Source organism: Erpetoichthys calabaricus, chromosome 7 (assembly GCF_900747795.2).
Source record: "Erpetoichthys calabaricus chromosome 7, fErpCal1.3, whole genome shotgun sequence".
In the NCBI taxonomy this organism is placed as follows: domain Eukaryota; kingdom Metazoa; phylum Chordata; class Cladistia; order Polypteriformes; family Polypteridae; genus Erpetoichthys; species Erpetoichthys calabaricus.
Window position 1 is genome coordinate 165,371,271 of NC_041400.2, and position 19,205 is coordinate 165,390,475.

A 19,205-nucleotide genomic window follows, 5' to 3' on the forward strand; every position below is an offset into this window, starting at 1 on the left:
GGCAATCAGTAAAAAAGGAATTAAAGTAGTAAAGGTGGGTAATAATAATAGCATGTATTATTATTTCAGCGTCATTCAGTAATAAAAAAGATCTGATCTTTGCTATATTTCTTAGATGACAGATTTGCTGTCTTTGTAATCTACTCAACCTATTTTTTAAAACTCGGATTACCATCAAGAATTACACCAACATTGTGTTACCATACTGTCAAACCTTGAATTCGGAGTATCCCTTGGCGCTTGTGGTCTCATAAACTGTAGTCCCATAATTATTACTTAAGGTTTTTTCTCATTAAGTTTTAGATAGTTGTTACACATCCATTCATTCATAGAAATTAAGCACTGTTCAATATTATTTATTACATCTAGAGAACTGAGCTCAATTGATATATACAAATTGAATATTATTGGAATAAAAGTGGAAATCAACTGCAAAGTTTCTGATATTACTTGCTGGTAGTATTTAAAGGGAGAACAGTAATGGAGCCAAAGATGCTTATCATTTAAAACTGTGTTGATATTACCAACAACAGAGTAGCCGATGATAGTAACAATTCTTGGAGTAGCAGCAGATGAGCAAACTTCCAAGACAGGGGGTTGAGAATCTGTTATGTGTAGAGAGGTCTGGTGCTGGCGACAGGTTCGACTTGGTCGTTGCCATCTTTCATGTACTCATCTATCAGGCACTGGAGTAACACTAAGAATCCCTGGCCTTAACCGGGTTGCTGACTCTGTCGGTAGCCTGCAAGACACACACTGTGGTGTTGATGTTGCTGATGATTCTGTGGCCCCAGTCTTTAGTCATACATTGCCTGGATATCCCTCTGGAGTCGATCATAAAGGTTGTCCCATCAGCTCAGGATCTCTCCAATGCATCCTCCAGAGCTGACTTCTTTACCGTTAGATGTGATTATCATTCGAATGGTTTGCTGGTAGGCTCCTCTACTGTTTCGATCTCTGCCTGTACACTAATTATGGGTCTTGCCGTTGGTGTGCTAGTAGTGACCTTGTAGCTGCCTTCCTCCATGTTTGCTGAAACACATTCTTCCTCCTCATCAATTGGAAAGTGAAACCGACAAAAAAAGATAAAACAAAATATTGAAATGGAAATAAGAAAATAGTTCAACAAAATAAAAATGTATGACATCTCGCATCCATTCTGGGCCTCATGTATAACGCCGTGCGTAGAACTCACACTATAACATGGCGTAAGCACAAAAGCGGAAATGTTCGTATGCACAAAAAAATCCAGATGCATAAATCTGTGTGTTCACCAACTTCCACATTCTTCTGCTACGTAAATCCTGGTCAGCGTGAAAAGTAACGCACGTGCACGCGCCTGCTGTCCCGCCCCAACTCCTCCCAGAATTACGCCTCTTTGAATATCCAAATTAATATAAATAGCCCTTAAGCTCAGCCTTCTGTGAAAAGATAATGGCAAAAGCACGAGGGAAAATAGAAGAATTTCAGAGAATACCAAGTGGAGGCAAGGAAAAACACACTATTTGTTGGTTTAAACAGTGGTATAAACAACAAAAGGAAGTTGATCGAGTGACATAGCGTGTCGGAGAAACTCGAAAGCTCAAGTTCACAATGTAGCACAGCGCCCGAAATAAAAAAGAACTTGTCACATATCAAAGTCGCCGTGAAAAGGAGAGTCGTAGCCCACTGTCTGAGTGTCATATGAAAGCTTATTAGGGTACAGAGATAAAAAAAAAAATAGGCACACAGTGGGGAAAAAAAGCACGAAATGTCAACTTTAATCTCGAAATTTCCAATTTAATCACGTAGTTTATTTTGTCATTAAAGTAGAACATCATAAACTTCATCTTAAAATCGTTTAATTTACTAGTTTCTCAAATCCCATCGTAACTAAAGTAGCACGTTAAATGCTTTGTTTTGTATTTGATCTTCTATGTGCTCTGTGTGTGTGAATCACTACGTGCTTCCGGGTTTTCTCTTCCTCCGACAGGTCACAGAATCCATTACATTCGTAATATTACAGCTCTCTGAATAATTAAAATACTGAGATGTATACATGATATAATTTTCATGATGATAGGAGTTAAAGCATGTTATTAAACATGGAAACATGGTGGAGCAGTGATTGTTCATGTCTCACACAAGATGCTTGCTGCGCCGTGCGTGACCTTCGATGAAATACTTTATTGTAGCAGTACTGTCTCTTTCAAACGTACTAACCCCCAATTCCTGTCCTTACTTTTCTTTCTCCAAATAACCAAATCGCCACATAATCATATCTGAAATAGACGTTAAGCCATCTGTAAGCTTAGAATGCAGATTCTTCAAAACTTTTAAGGAACATCGAAATATCTTCGTAGTACGTGTTTAATTATTCTATCCATCTATCCTTCCAGTGTAGCGTCAGCACCAGCAAGAATACAGCGTGAGGCAGGAACAATCCGTGAACGGAGCGCCAGCTCGTTGCTAGTGCTGCAACACCATGTCCTCACGTGTTTAATTATTAACAATAGAGATTATTTAAAGGAAGTTAAAGTTTTATCTGTATAATATAATAAACATATTATATAACCCTTGTGTACTCCAGGGTTGGAGCTACAGTCAAAATGTGCGTGGCTTTATGTCAAGTATAGATTTTATACATCGCGATTTGAGCGTGGAAACGTTTTTGGGAGTACGCACCGTTTATACATGAGGCCCCAGTTGCGGCCAAGTCAGAGTCCATATCTCAAATGAAATTGAGAATCTGTGGCTGGACTTGACCATGGCTGTTCACTCACAATCACCAAGCAACCTGACAGAGCACAAGCAGCTTTTGAAAGAATAATGTGAAAGAATTGCAATGTCCACATTTGCAAAGCTGATAGAGAGAGACCTGGCACACAGACTCAAGGCTGTCATGGCCGCCAAAGGCACATCTACTAAATACTGACTTGAAGAAGGTGAATACTTACACAGTCAATTATTTTGGGTTTTATATTGGCACCTTCTTACAAGCAGTGAGCATCACTTGGTCTCAACATCAGACAAGTGGGAGTATGTTGCTCTTTTATAAGTAGGGTCCAAAAAGACTGGCAGGAGGCTAATCTGTACTCTTCAGCCTATTATTTAGACACACATTTGTTAACGAGGAAATACACAGTTGGTTCTGCCTCGTCACACTCTAAAAAAATGTTTTATTTTTTTGTCATAATCTGCTTCTTTCAAAACAGTTTTGGGGTACCAGATAAGATCCCAGTTAGAGTAGGACTGCACCAGGTATCTTCTTGAAGTCCTTACCTCTTTGATCTGGTTATAGATGTGTTGCTTTATGGGATAAAAAAACAATCTGATGACACAGTGTTGTGTAGCACCAGAAAGAACAAAGTGGAGAGGAAGTTGGAAGAATGGAGAACGGCTTTGAAAGATAGAACACTGAAGTTAAATAGAAAGAAGACCGAATCTGAGTTTTAACGATGATCAGAATTCATAAGTTAGCCTGCAGGGAGAGCTGTTGAAAAGAGTGCATAAACGTAAAATATCTAGGATCAGTGGTAGACCAACATGGAGAAATAGACGCAGAGATAAACCAGAGTGTAGAGTGGTTGGAACAATAGGAAGGAAGGTATCAGAAGAATTAAGGCAAATGTTAAAGGTTAGGTTTTTAAGAGAGTGGTAAGACTAGCAATGATGTATCGAGCAGAGACACAGGCTGTAATGGGAGCACAGGAGAAGAAGTTAAATGTGTCGTAAATGAGAATGTTGAGATGGTGTGGGCAAAGGTTTTAAGTGTGCCACTGTAATCTGTGAGGTTTATTACAAACACATTATTTTATAAAAGATTATTCCTTTATTGAAGCCACACACACACCAGCTAACAGGGTGGAACTGGCTAGGAAGATGGATAGAAGTGTGAAAGACAATCCAGGCAGGCTATTTTAAAATGCTGAAGTTGGCTGAATAAATATATGTGTGACCAACGGCTACTGCCTTTTGAAACCATGAGAACATGGGCATAGTCCACTATAACATGGACAGCTCTGTGGGAAGTTGCCCATACCTTGCAAATATATAAATATGTGAATATTTATAATGCACAAGAACTATTACAAAGCCATAAGCTGACCAAATGCTGCTCTCTGCCCTGCTAGAGGTTCATACAACTGTCAGCATCCCCACAGTGAAGACTGAATGACACCTGTACGTTCCATTGGCTTCTCTCCGGCCTGGATATGTATGTAAACTGCTCAAAAAAATTAAAGGAACTTTGAAAACACATCAGATCTCAATGGGAAAAAATCCTGCTGGATATCTATAGTGATATGGACTAGGTAATGCGTTAACACCGAAAAGATGCCACATTGTTTGATGGAAATGAAACTTATCAACCTACAGAGGTCTGAATTCAAAGACACCCCGAAAATCAAAGTGAAAAAATGATGTGGCATCTAGTCCATTTTGCTGAAATTTCACCGCAGCAACTCAAAATCGTACTCCATAGTTTGTACGGCCTACATGTGCCTGACAACGTTGAGACATGCTCCTAATGAGACGACAGATGGTGTTCTGGGGGATCTCCTCCCAGATCTGGACCAGGGCATCACTGAGCTCCTGGACAGTCTGAGGTGCAACCTGGTGGCGTCGGATGGACAAGAAACATAATGTCCCAGACGTGTTCTATTGGGTTGAGGTCAGGCGATCATGGAGGCCAGTCAATGGTATCAATTCCTAAATCCTCCAGGAACTGCCTGCATGCTCTCCCCACATGAGGCTGGGCATTGTCGTGCACCAGGAGGAACCCAGGACCCACTACATCGGCATAGGGTCTGACAATGAGTCCAAGGATTTCATCCCGATACCTAATGGCAGTAATGGTGCCGTTGTCTAGCCTGTAGAGGTCTGTGTGTCCCTCCATGGATATGCCTCCCCAGACCATCACTGACTCGCCACCAAACCAGTCATGCTGAATGAATTATGCACTGTATAGTTTGAGGTGGAAATTACATTTTAAAGCAAGTTAAATACACAAATCTCTTTTTGTACAATATTGCTCGTTTGATTATTTCCGCCATGGTTACTAAAGGGATGTGTTAGGTTCCTGTCTGTTCTGCATCAAGGAGTGAATGCCCCCTGCGGTATACAGATGGATGTGTGGAATTACTAAAAAGGACAGAATAGAATTATTGTCTATGAATCCTGGCTTGTAGACTGTCCATGTTTTTTCTGTGGATACTTTGATTTTCCTCCCATTTCCCAAAAACGTACAGATAATGTTAAGTGGTAATTCTAAACTGGTCTTGCACAAGTGATTACTGGGTTTGTATGTGAGCATGACTTGTTATGGACTGGCAATTGTTTTGTTCCTTCCTTGTGCCCAAAGCTGTCACAATGGTAACCACAGACGGTTTTATTTTTCTAAATCTTTACCTGCAACATTTCAGGACATGTTGACTGCAGCCATGGGTGTCCCAAAATTTCCCGTAAACTTGGACGGTCTTCTGGTTTAAACATCAAGCACCAATTTATCAAACTCTTGCATTCTGCACGAGAAGTGAATAGGATGGCAGACATGAATGATTTTTTTGCATTCAAAGCTTAAAAGGTGGTGAAAGTGATACTGCAACTCAACTCCTTTAATTTTGCCTTGAAGTCGAAGGCAGGTGCCAGTGCAGCACCAGTTTACAGTAGAATCTCCTGTAAGACTATAGCAAAAACAAGAAACTTACGATAAATTTTTATGACTAAAAAAGATATACCAAATAAAGAGAACACGTATTTGTCAATGTGCATTTTTAATTTCAAAAGTCTCTATGTAACTTGTACCCTCTTAGGTGCCCCACCCACTGTGAAAACATAAAGCATTACTAAGACAGGACATTTCCTGATAATTAAATTTTATAGCCTTGTTACAGAGTCTTTTTCCACATAAGAAGAAAAACTGGTACAATGAAAACTAGTTTCAACATAGAATACAACCTCCATTTATTAGACACGACATACAGATTTTGTGAGAAACGCATTAAAGTATAATCGGGTGTTGTGTTTACAAAAATTTGATATTTTCATATCTTTTATTTTTTTGCTATGCTTCACCTGCAGGTCTGTTTAAATTAAAAAACGATATTCCCTTTATCTACTTTTTCTTAATTATGTTTCATATTTCTTTGTCGTCAGATGAATTTCTTGTATTAACACAGACAGGTCAGAGCATGTGGAGACCACTTATCGCATTTACTGAAGAATGAAGTGCATTTGTCACCTTAGGGTGCAAGTTTCATTTGCAATATTTGACTGGATTTTTGTGAGAATGCATGTAATGTTAAAGCTGCTGCCCCTTTTCTAATATTTTTGCTGCATTTTGGTCAGTACAGAAGTACACTGAATAGATGAGAGTGACTCTAGGAGTTTGTAACTGATGAAGAGCCAGTGCACAGAAGGGGAGGGAGGTAGCAGTGGCCGATGAGGTAGTAAGTTGTTTAATTTACCTTTCTTTATCTTCTTTAAATCTACATTCTTAAGAGTGTTCAAAGCAATTAAGGATATGAGAAAAGACGACCAGAAGTTAATTATTGCTCATGTTGGAGAGGAAGAGTCACGGTGACTACATTTACTTTATGGACTTGGAAAAATGTTTTTGATCATGATTGCCCTAATATCCTGTGGCAGGAGCTACCATCTTACAGCATTTTGCCTAATTAAGGTCCATACTTTCCCACTCTTGCTTGTAACATCCTAGACGAGGTCCTGTCTTGCCTTCCTAAGTTATCTTGTGGTGCATCTATGATCCTTAGACCAATGCTGTCTGGAAATTTGTGCTTTACCAGACAAAGAACAACCCATAAATGCCCCAGATGATGGTTCTATTTAAATCAAAGAGACGTTTTCCTGGAACAGGGACTTACTCATGGAGCCACTCCTGGGAATGGTGTTCATCACCTTGTGTCTGGTGACCCACAAAGGACGATTGTGTTTAGTTGGAAAAAGCCACGTGAAGTCACCATGTGGATTCACCTCTAACAAGAGGTCGGATGTAATGCCAGTTGGACAAGAGTCAAAAGTGGGACAGATCCAGGCATGCTAGACATTGGGGATGAAAAACTGGTTCTTGGGATGTAGTGTAAAATCTAGATTCTCCGGTGGAAAAACAGCTACCTCTACACACAGTACTTGCTCTGAAACCAGACTTCTCGATTAGGGCGGAGTGGTGGCTCTGAGGCTAGGGATCTGCACTGGCAATCGGAAAGCTGCTGGTTCGAATCCCATAAAATGCCTAAAGGGACTCTGCTCTGTTGGGCCCTTGAGCAAGGCCCTTAACCTGCAATTGCTAAGCGCTTTGAGTACTGAGAAAAGTGCTATATAAATGCAAAGAATTATTAAGGGTGGTCTCTCTCTTCTATTCTGAAGTTGTCCCTTAGTTAAAGCCCTGGCTGATATGGAGATTTCAGTGTTCACATGTCCAAAGGCTACGTCCTGCCTTGCACCTAGTGCCACTAAGATAGGTTTTGGCCCAATATGAATCTTGCATTGGATTATGTGGGTTTAAGAACATGACGACATATTACATTGGGAATGACAGAGATATTTGTAGAAGTGTGATTGAGAGGAACTGTCTGCCAGATTTGAATACAAGCAGTGAGCTCTTATGGGATTTCTATGTTAATCATCAATTGTTAGTAAAGAATAGTATGTTAATGCAAAACAATGATGGGAAACTTCACATTTAAATGAAGAGGCTATATGTTTCTTCAGAGTAATACTGTTGTTCTATACTGATGTTTAAAACCCAGTTAATATATCATCCAAAAAATTACTGGGTGGGTATTCACCAATTCATAGAATACAAAAAATAATGCATCTGTCCTGATGAAATTAAAACAGATGTAGGTATAGTGGCGGCAGGTCGCTACACAGTTTCTAGCAGTATAAAGTACAGTGGGACCAAAGCCATCTTTGAAAGACAAATGGAATGCCTGGAGAAAAGCCACTTAGACAGAGGGAGACCATGGAAACAGAACCTATGACTGTGAGCTTATAAGGCAGAAGTACTATCAACTAGCACAAAAATCATACTGTTACATATATACAGTCCGCCCCCGTAGTAATGAAACAGGACAGACTTTAAAAATCAATAAACAAACAGATATCGCTAGCTAAGCGGAGGCAAACAAAACATGGCCAGAGGTAGACCGATTCGAACGGAGGCTGGTGTGTGAGTTAGAAGGGCCCTGCCCGGCTCCCCACTCCTGACATCACGCTTCTCCCTCCCATCGGCCCGCAGCCTCTGTCTCAGATTAGCGCAAATATATCACTCCTGCAAGCAAACTATGATACTTAGCCCGATGAGCGAAGTCGCAAAATCAACCGGAATGTTCAAACAAATTATAGAAAAAAAAAAACAATCTAAATCTGTTAAACAGTTCTCTCGTGAAAAGTGGACAGACAGACGTTGGATTTTATATATATAGAGCGAGAAGTACTGCATCAGCATCTTAAAATGTTTTCAGGCAACTGCACTTTTTTATATTTTGATGTCTAATCAAAAATAGATTATTAAATAAGAATCTTTGCACAGTTTTAACCCATATATTTAGACAAATTGTAAAAACCAAATAATATTAAAGGTTAGTCATTCACACTCCAGTATTACTGAGTCGCACTTTCCAAATTCAATATATATTATAAAGGTTATTATTATACTATTATATCATTACAACAACAGAAGTGATCAAAATACTTTTCTTTTCAGAAGAAATGAAATATGAGAAAACATGTTTATAGTAATCACAATAAACATTACTAGCTTATGAGGTTTAGCAAAACTTCCACATTACTGACATTTTTTCTTGTATTCTTCTTATTGGAGTTTAAGTGTCAAATACTCACTTCAGACAGGACATTTGAAATCTCTGCTCTAGTCCATATTAGGACATATTCACATTTTTAAAATTCTAAGAATTATTCTTTTTAACTGTCCTCTGGAGAGTTGAAGATGAGAGTGTGACTGTTGTGATGGTTGGCCAGGACCATTACCCGGCCAGAACGCCGAGGGAGAGAACCTCTTTGGGACTGTATCCTCCCTGAGATGCGAGAGGGCAGCACTCCGAAACAAACACCAAATACTTAAATAACAATTTAGAAATACACATCCGAAAAGGAATAAAAAATGTAAAACAATCAGACAACTTTCTCTCTGATGTGAATTAGCATGTTTTCTCATCTCAGATTTTTTCAAATCTTCTAATTGTTCATATTAGGGCTGCAACTTAGAACTATTTTGCTTAACAATTAGTTGGCCAAATAATACTTTGATTAATAGGGGGTTTAAAAACTGCAAAATCTGTGCAAAAATGTAACCATTTTATTCGTAAGACTGTTGTTAACATCAAGGAGAAGATGGCTGAAACCACTGTTAACTATCAACAAATGTGGCCTAAAGTGTATTATTTTAATATTTACGCACTAGGTGGCAGCAAAGACCATGTGATGAACTGAGTCACTGTTGCTATTGTCAAAAGCAATCCTCTGCAAAGGAAGTCGGCCATATTGTCGAGTATCCCTTACTGTAAGTGAGAGAAGAATAACCATTACTGTACCCCAATTTATTTTCTTTTCAAGTGCTCCCCCATCATGTTTATGCTCTTGTATGGAGTGAGCTCATTTTGACAAATCTTGTAAGACATGGATTTCTTATTAGATGTAAAATAATTTTTAAATGTTTTACTCTTTACCTGTTTTAAATCTTTAACCAGATTTACTTTTTCTTTTTGTTAGGGTGTTAGGTCCTTTAATGACCTCTTAGGCACAGCCATCAGCAGTGTGTCTGTCTGCAGAGAGACTGTTGACCTTGTCGAGAAGTTTAAGTACCTTGGCAGTGACATTCACATCTTTGGTGACTCTTCTAATGAAGTCAATAGACAGAGTGCAGGGAGGGGAGGTCATGAGGTTGCTGGAAAGGGGTGTGTGGTGCTCCCGATATCTATGTAAAAGGACAAAGGTCCAAGTCTTCAGTGTCCTAGTGCTTCCTGTCTTGCTATATGGTTGCCAGACATGGACACTATCCAGTGACCTGAGATGAAGACTGGACTCCTTCGGTACTGTGTCTTTTTGGAGAATCCTTGGGTGCTGCTGGTTTCACTTTGTGATGAATGAGCAGTTGCTGATGGAGTCCCGAATGAGGCACATTACCTGCATTGTGAGGGAGCATCAGTTATGCACTACGGCCATGTACCGTGATTCCCCGAGAGTGATCCGTTTCGCAGGATCCTCATTGTTGAGGACTCGAGCGGCTGGACCAGGCCAAGGGGACACCCATGTAACACCTGGCTGCGGCAGATAAATGGCCAGTTCTGGAGGGTGGGTCTAGACCAGGGGTGGGCAAAGTCATTCCTGGAGGGCCACAGTGGCTGCAGGTTTTTGCTCCAACCCAGTTTGTTAATAAGACGCACTTATTGCTCAAATAACACTTGTGCTTCACTTCAGTTGTCTCACTTGTTAAGATTTTGCATATTTTAGTCTTAAACAGCTGTATTCTCGATTTTTAATGGCTCCTAATTAGCAATAACATGCAAATGACAATTTAGCTGCATGCAGTTCTCCATTTAACTTGTTTCCATTTACAAATGTGTGTGTGTTTATCATGCACTATTGGGTTTAATTAAATACTTGGAAGGAAAGTTAAGAGAGAAAAGTGAAGGACTGAGAATTACTCATTCATTTTAGCCTTCAAATCATTTGGATAATATCCTTAGGGGGGGAAAAAGTTTAAGATATGAGAATTACCTGACATGGCAGAGTTAAAGCATTAACAAGCCATGAAATTAAATTATTGACAAGAATTGCTTCCTAATTAAGCAACTGGGTTAGAACAAAAATCTGCAGCCACTGCGGCCCTCCAGGACTGACTTTGCCCATTCCTGGTCTAGACCATGTGTCTGCCTGGGGTTTGCCAACCTGGATTTGGAGCTGTTTCATTGTGCGGTGGGTGCGGCATGGCACTGTACCAGTGCATGCTCCTTGACCTGACCTGACCTGTTAGGGTTTCTGTGAAGAATTCCAAGTTGTAAGAAGCTTAAATGTGAAAAACAAAAACTTGATATGTCATTTTTAAAGGAAACATACAATACAGTACAGAGAATGTATGTTTTTTAAAAAATTGTGGTGTGGTCAACAGTAAATGTCTGTATTCATGTTGGTATCTGTGCATTCAGTACATACTCAGCATTTTGGCAAAAAGAATGCAATATAACATGCAGTGAGAAAGTTTATTTTGATCCAAAAACACAGCAAGTAATTCAATTTATAAAAAAAGAAAACCGTCTCACCTTGAGAAGTATCAGTTGGAAAACATAGTTTGCCTTCTATAATCTCATCAGCTTTTCTAAAGGGTGGTCCTCCAGTTACCAAAATGTAGAGATTGATGCCTAGTGCCCACACATTTGTTGGAATTGCTTTGTACTTTTTATTGAGGACCCGCTCGGGTGAAAAAAAAATAAAAGTACCTAAGACAGAAAAAAAATCACTCCTAACCAGCTGAAAAGTAACAATTGTTCTTAACTAAAACATCTGCATACAACTGACATTTTAGAACTAGTTAACTGTCAGCCCTACTGCAGAATTATGAACAAACATAGACAAACTTGTTTTTAACTTACCTCCAAAGTCACTGTATTCAGCTTCCATTAGAATAGAACCAACTCCAAAATCAATTAGTTTCACCTGGTATGTTGTAGTCTGCACTAATATGTTGTTAACCTTGACATCATCATGCAGAATTCCCCGAGAATGACAGTGAATTACTGCCTCAACAATTTGCCTGAAGATGTATTTTGCAAGAGGTTCTCCAAATTTGCCTTGTGTTTGATCAAGCAGAAATTCATACAGGTCTTTGCAGGGCTCTGGTCTCTCCATTACAAGCAAATACTCAGAGGATGTTTGAAACCTATCCAAGAAGCAGATCACTCTAGGAGATGTTGGAGGACTGCTAGCAATCTGGAGAAGGGCAGCTTCCAGAGGCAAAAGCTCCATCTCACCTGGCTGTGAGGACAGAGAGTGGAGCAAAGGTGTCACATTAAACAACACTACTGATGAATGTAATACAGACATTGCCAAAAATAATTTGTGCCTTCAGCTTAAAACAAAAAGAAATACAGTAATCCCTCCTCCATCGCGGGGGTTGCGTTCCAGAACCCGCCGCGAAAGGTGAAAATCAGCGAAGTGGAAACCATATGTTCATATGGTTATTTTTATATATTTTAAGCCCTTATAAACTCTCCCACACTATTATAAACATTTCCCACACAATTATACAGCATAAACCCTTTGTATTCTCTTAGATATTAGGTAAGATTCGTTGAAATTATGTATGTAAACACAGTTTATATACAGTCAAACCTAAATATTTTAAAGATATCGAGCATCTCCGATATCACATATGTTACAGCCATTACGACAGACAGGCCACCAGCAATAAATACGTACAATGCAAGAAAAATATTGTATACAGTAAAATGTGTGTACAGTGACACTAAACTATGTACATGTAATAAGTACTGTACGTAGATAATTATGGTTACTCACGAACAATGACATGACGACTTGTCCGATAACGATGAGTTTAATTTTACTGGACAACAAAGGATAGCGTTACAGCTCTTCTAAAGGAGCCTCTTCAGGCGACTGTGTAGCACCGCCGTTGTTCTTCTTCCAGCACTCTTCAATCCAAATCCCTAAAGCAGATTCCATCCAGACTACTGCCTTATCACGTCCACTTGCAACTCGTTTTGCACCCTGGTTAAAGGACACTGCGGCCGTAGATCTTATATGCTTTTCCTCCTTTTTAAATAAAAAGGATCGTGGACTCATTGATGCTGTAATGGTGTCCTGCAGCGGTGTAGCTGTTCCCTTCCTTTAACATATCCAAAACTTTTACCTTTTCTGCAATCATTTGCATCTTCTGTTGCCGCTTGGACACGGCCCCTGAAGCAGTAGCAGGAGCACGTTAATGCTGAATGAGTGAGATGAGACTTCCTGGTTAATGCAGCACTCCGTCGCTGAGCCAATCAGCAGCACACAGGAACTTAACTGCGTGCTCTGATTGGGTAGCTTCTCAGCCATCCGCCAATAGCATTTCTTGTATGAAATCAACTGGGCAAACCAACTGAGGAAGCAAGTACCAGAAGTAAAAAGACCCATTGTCCGCAGAAACCCACGAAGCAGTTATATATTTAGATATGCTTACATATAAAATCCGCGATAGAGTGAAGCCGCTAAAGTCGAAGCGTGATATAGCGAGGGTTTACTGTAAATAAAATCTCACAATTTTCCTTAAACTAAGTGGATACTCACAAAAATATTTGGCATCCACTATTATTTATTTTACATTAAACAGAACAGAAGCTTTGCTTTTTAGTTATTATCTAACTTATTTTAAATAATAAAACGAACAGAAAAATTGGTATCCTTAACCTACTATTATATAGCACAGCCTTTTTGTACATAATAACAGCAATCAAGCACTTTCTAGGTTCTGAATGAGACTTCTATACATCTTGACTGATAGTTTAAATCACTCTTCCAGTTTATTCAGAATAGAAAGGCGGAGGGTGGCCCCTCAGCAGTTATATCATGCTGGCCTCACATCTTGGGGTCCAGCACACAAAACACGGAATATATCCTTGATGCTTATAAACAAAATACACAACGATATTAACAAATATTTCATAATAAGAAACAAAATTAAAAATTAGTCATTCAAAAGCAGTAACAAAATGGAAAATAAAGCATTCTTAAGCCAGGAAATAAACCGTAGCTGAAACATAATAACCAAACTCTATAAGTGCAGAACAGAGTTCATCCTGATTGGCTGTATTACATCCAGATAGGTCACCTGTTAGGCATAGGACATGACAGCACTATACCGAGGATGTTGAATTTGGATCAGAAATTTACTGACATACAGCATTCGTCTGTTCAGGACATATCTAATAAGTTCTGCTTTATAAAGACAAGCTGTGTTCATAATGAGCCGTCAAATACAGTCACTTTTCGCCCTCCACCATTCTCGCATTTAGTTGAGGACCAGGGGCACGTGCAATTCCAGAATTAGGAACAAACCCTCAGGTCATAAATCTACAGCCCAGAATCTTACTCAGATAGTACTTAGTTATAAAAAGTCTGCACAATGTTACCAAAATGGCAGGTTTTGTGTGATAAATAAATGAAACCAAGAGAAATCCAGTCAGAACTTATTCCACCTTTATTGCAAATCTACACAAAGAAGGTGAAAACAAGTCAGAAAGAGTTTAGTGAAAAAAGAAATCATACAAAAAACCTGGTTGGATTAGTGTGCACTCCCCTAAACTAATACTTGGTTGAAACACGTTTAGATTTTATTACAGTTTGGCACATCTGGACATGGGCATCTCCTGAGCCAGCTCTTTTTAGGCCTCCCAACAGATTTTCAGTTGGATTAAGTTCTGTTCTCTGGCTGGGCCATTCATGAACATTGATCCTCCTTTTATGAAGCCATTGCCTTATTGATTTCAATGTATGCCTTGGGGATGAAGTTCCTTTTCATCTTCAGCTTCCTAGCAGATGCTTGAAGATTTTGTGCCAAAATAAACTGATGTTTTCTTTGTGAGAATAGGCTTTTGCCTTGCTACCCCACCCCACAATCCAGACATATGAAGAATAAGACTGATTGTTGTCACATGTAGGGAACAAGAAGTACTTGCCAGGAAATCCTGCAGCTCCTGTAATGTTTTTGTAGGCCTCTTGGTGGCCTTCCTGAATAGTTTTCACCTTGTCTTCTCATCAATCATCAAACAGGGACGTCCTGTTTTTTGTAGAGTCACTGCTGAGCCATATTTTCTTCACTGGTTGATGAATGTATTCACTGTGCTCCATGGGATGTTTAATACTTTGGATACTTTTTTGTACCCCTGTCCTGATTGATAACTTTCAACGATGAGATCCCACTCAGAATTTAAAAGCTCTTTGTGGTCCACAGCTTTTGGAGTATATGGCCAACCAAGAGGATTTCAGAATAATCCTACAGGAACAGCCAAACTTTATCTGAGCTCATTCAGAGCACTTTAATTGATGTCAGGTATATACTATTATTTAAGATAAGACTTATTGATAATGTTTCTGAACGCAGTCACATCCTTGATTATTAAAAGGTGAACACATTAATACAACCAAGGGTTGTGAATGTTTTTTTTCCTTTTTTCACTTAACAGTTTACGATTTTTTTTCACCTTCTTTGTATAGAATTAAATTTTTCAATAATAGTGGAATATGTTCGGAATCTTGGGTTTATTTTTTTATTACACAAAATCTATCATTTTGACAGGGGTGTGTAGAAACTTGTCTTTGCATCTTTTTTTATTTTTTCCTACATGGAGCAATATTTAGCTTGAACCATATCACTGTTTGAAAGTCAAGACAGAGACATATTCTGAGAACCAGACTTTTGAGGGAAATCATTTTTATCAGCTCAGACTTTTGGGGTGTTGAGCATGTTTTGACATTTTTTACACAATGTTTGATATTTTTTTTGTTTTGTGACGTTTACAGGGCAGTGTGCTGATGACATCAGGATGTTTCATTGACGTTACAAGAGCCACTATTAACTCCCCATGACAAATAACAGCATTTGGTCTGCAACTTTGTTTTGTTTAGACAATGGGGGGATAAAGTGACTCCTTTAGAGATCCATGTTTTCTTTTTTCATAGAAACCACCATTCGATGGATTATTGCTAGCCATTGATGCATGTGTCTTATGACATCTGACATTGTGGCAGCCCCTGACATATATATGCACAGTCATATGAAAAAGTTTGGGAATCCCTCTTAATTCTTTGGATTTTTGTTTATCATTGGCTGAGCTTTCAAAGTAGCAACTTCCTTTTAATATATGACATGCCTTGTGGAGACAGTAGTATTTCAGCAGTGACAGGAAGTTTATTGGATTAACAGAAAATATGCAATATGCATCATAACAAAATTAGACAGGTGCATAAATGTGGGCACCCCAACAGAGATGTGACATCAATACTTAGTTGAGCCTCCTTTTGCAAATATAACAGCCTCTAGACGCCTCCTATAGCCTTTGATGAGTGTCTGGATTCTGGATGGAGGTATTTTTGACCATTCTTCCATACAAAATGTCTCCAGTTCAGTTAAATTTGATGGCTGCCAAGCATGGACAGTCTGCTTCAAATCATCCCATAGATTTTCAATGATATTCAAGTCAGAGGACTGTGATGGCCATTCCAGAACATTGTACTTCTCCCTCTGCATGAATGCCTTTGTAGATTTCGAACTGTGTTTTAGGTCATTGTCTTGTTGGAATATCCAATCCCTGCGTAACTCCAACTTTGTGACTGATGCTTGAACATTATCCTGAAGAATTTGTTGATATTGGGTTGAATTCATCCAACCCTCGACTATAACAAGGGCCCCAGTTCCTGAACTAGCCACACAGCCCCACAGCATGATGGAACCTCCACCAAATTGGACAGTAGGTAGCAGGTGTTTTTCTTGGAATGCAGTGTTCTTCTTCCGCCGTGCAAAGTGATGTACAGAACACCATTTGCAGCGAGATGTTCTTGCAGGTCTTTGGAGGTGATCTGTGGGTTGTCTGTAACCATTCTCACAATCTTGTGCATATGCTGCTCCTGTATTTTTCTTGACCTGCGAGACCTGCTGGGTTTAACAGCAACTGTGCCTGTGGCCTTCCATTTCCTGATTACATTCCTTACAGTTGAAATTGACAGTTTAAACCTCTGAGATAGCTTTTTGTAGCCTTCCCCTAAACCATGATACTGTTTGTATTCAGATCTTTTGAGAGTTGCTTTGAGGATCCCATGCTGTTACTCTTCAGAGGAGAGTCAAAGGGAAGCACAACTTGCAATTGACCACCTTAAATACCTTTTCTCATGATTGGACACACCTGTCTATGAAGTTTAAGGTTTAACGAGCTAATCCAATCAATTTGGTGTTGCAAGTAATCAGCATTGAGCAGTGACATGCATTCAAATCAGCAAAATTACAAGGGGACCCACATTTTTGCACAGCCAGTTTTCCACATTTGATTTAATTTAATACAACTAAATACTGCTTCACTAAAAATCTTTGTTCGGAAAACACCCCAGTACTCAGATGTTCCTAGGAAATGAAAGACTGTTATCTTTTCTGTTGAAAGTAAATTATTATGCAGCATGAGAGGGGTTCCCAAACATTTTCATATAGACTGTATGAGGGACACTCACATTAATAAAGTTTATGACAAAGACTTGTTGGAAAACAGCACTTGAGTAAATAAAAAAACAATTTAGGAAGCTCTTTTGATTTGTATTTCTTGTACTTTTGGATGTTTTTGTTTTAGCAACAATCACAGAAGAAACTTGTGCAACAAATCTGACTACTCTTTTGTTTTCTTTCTTAAAAAAAGAGAGATTGATCATATCTGCCATACGAACTCAAACATAATTTTCTCCTCCTGTTTTAATTTTCTGTTTAATAGTGTACAGAATTATATAGATTAAATAAGAGATTCTAGAAAATAGTTCAGGACTTTTTTTTTTGTTTTGTTTTTATTAGTTTTTAGATGCTAGCTGTTTTATGCTGAGTAGTAGCTCTCCTGTTACCATCCAGATGGCTATCTCATACTCCATGGTGGCTGTCTTGTTCCTATCCAACTACACACTCCCAAGTTAAATTTCATCTATTCTGTTCTTCTCCATCTTCCTATCTCATGGTGAATTGTAGCTTTCCTATTCCTCATTAGCTGGCCTTCTGCAAATGAGTGCAAGCTATGCTAAAAAACCTTCTGTGTCTCAGTCTGGAATGGTTACGTTTTTCTGAGATGAGAAGCTGGACATGTTCTGTTCTTGACAGGTTGGTCAAGTCCCTTCAAGTGGCAACTGTGGAGTCTCTGTGTAGCTAGCCATTCTGCTTACTTTTTACACAGTTTTATCTTAGCTACCCACACCATTATAAAGTGTACACTTATCCTAAAAACCAAATACAGTAAATTTGTATTAACATATAATGAATCAGGACAGAGCAGAAGAGTTAGCAGCATACATCTATCCAATACCCAACCACCTCTACTCAGGATGGGCCCTTGCGCCAAAGTACATAGATACAAGTATGTAATACAAGTAAAATGCATTATTCAACAGTTCAACAAAATGCAAATATTTATTTTAATTTATAGAACATCAAACATAATCTCATTACTTCATCATACTAGGTGAATGGATACTGTAGCACATACTACATAATTTACAGAACAATTATTTGCATTAGGATTAGCATGTTTTACGTAAAGAAGTGGCATTTGGGGAGCAACACAACATCTTATACATGCATTGTGTTCAATAATGAATTACAAACACCGTGAAACCCTGTGATAACTTATCCTGTAAAAACACAAATTGAGAAATTACATTTCTCAAGAAATTATATGATCACTGTTTGGCTGTCTGCCTTCCCCACAAACGATCATAATAATCACAGTCACTAAAGTCAATCAAACAGTGCAGTGCTGGATTTTGCTGATGCACAATATATACTGCAGATGCTCACAAGATGCATTTTAAACATTTAGTGCTTTAGCTAGAAGAGGGATGTAACTGACTGATTCTACAGAACTATAACAATAACATTATAATCATGTACAATGATCTTTTTTATTATCCAAACTCAATCAACCAATTTCAACTACCACAAATCACCAGGCCTAAATACAGAAGAAAAGAACATAGCTAGGATTCAAGTTTTGAGACTCAGTTTTTGTAATCTTCATGAGAAAAACAGTCTTTTTGGGCCCCGGCCCTGAGCCTGACAAGCCTCTTTGGGCATCCATGTATGTACCTAATCCAATTCAGGGTTGCATGGGCCAGCATTATGAAACTGATTTTAGTATCTCTGGGATTAACTTTGGTGCGTTATTTTTTGAGAAATATTATTTTTTATCATTATTTTGGCAATGTCATCCTGAAGCCTTCTGAGTTTATAGTATTCTAATCAGATTTTGTTTTCAGGAATAAAATTTTGAAGAATGTGTGGCTTATAACGTCATTAAAACTGCAACTACTTAAGATGGTGGCGCAGAGAAAGTCCAAGGTTCTGGAAAAAACCGTAAAACATCAAACAAAATCTAATTAGTTATACATGAAAGGAATTTTAGATAATCAGGAACTTTGCAGTGGCTTGTTTTTGACTTTCGGGTTAC

The 19,205-nt window shown here is 38.7% G+C and overlaps 1 protein-coding gene across 4 annotated transcripts in view; it reads right to left on the reverse strand.

The window, feature by feature from the left end:
• Window positions 1-326: 326 nt before the first annotated feature.
• Window positions 327-19,205, reverse strand: part of LOC114654179 (serine/threonine-protein kinase pim-2-like) — a 37,496-nt gene continuing 18,617 nt past the window's right edge. For 2 of the 4 annotated variants that reach the window (XM_051929558.1, XM_051929557.1), the window contains 4 exons: window positions 11,613-11,994; window positions 11,283-11,459; window positions 5,389-5,501; window positions 327-1,051 (listed from right to left, as the gene is read on the reverse strand). In XM_051929558.1, the coding sequence (XP_051785518.1) occupies window positions 914-1,051; window positions 5,389-5,501; window positions 11,283-11,459; window positions 11,613-11,994 (810 nt within the window). In that variant the 3' untranslated portion in view covers window positions 327-913. Of the gene's footprint in view, window positions 1,052-5,388; window positions 5,664-11,282; window positions 11,460-11,612; window positions 11,995-19,205 lie in introns of all 4 variants that reach the window. The other 2 variants (XR_007935380.1, XM_051929559.1) reach the window with 2 other exon arrangements.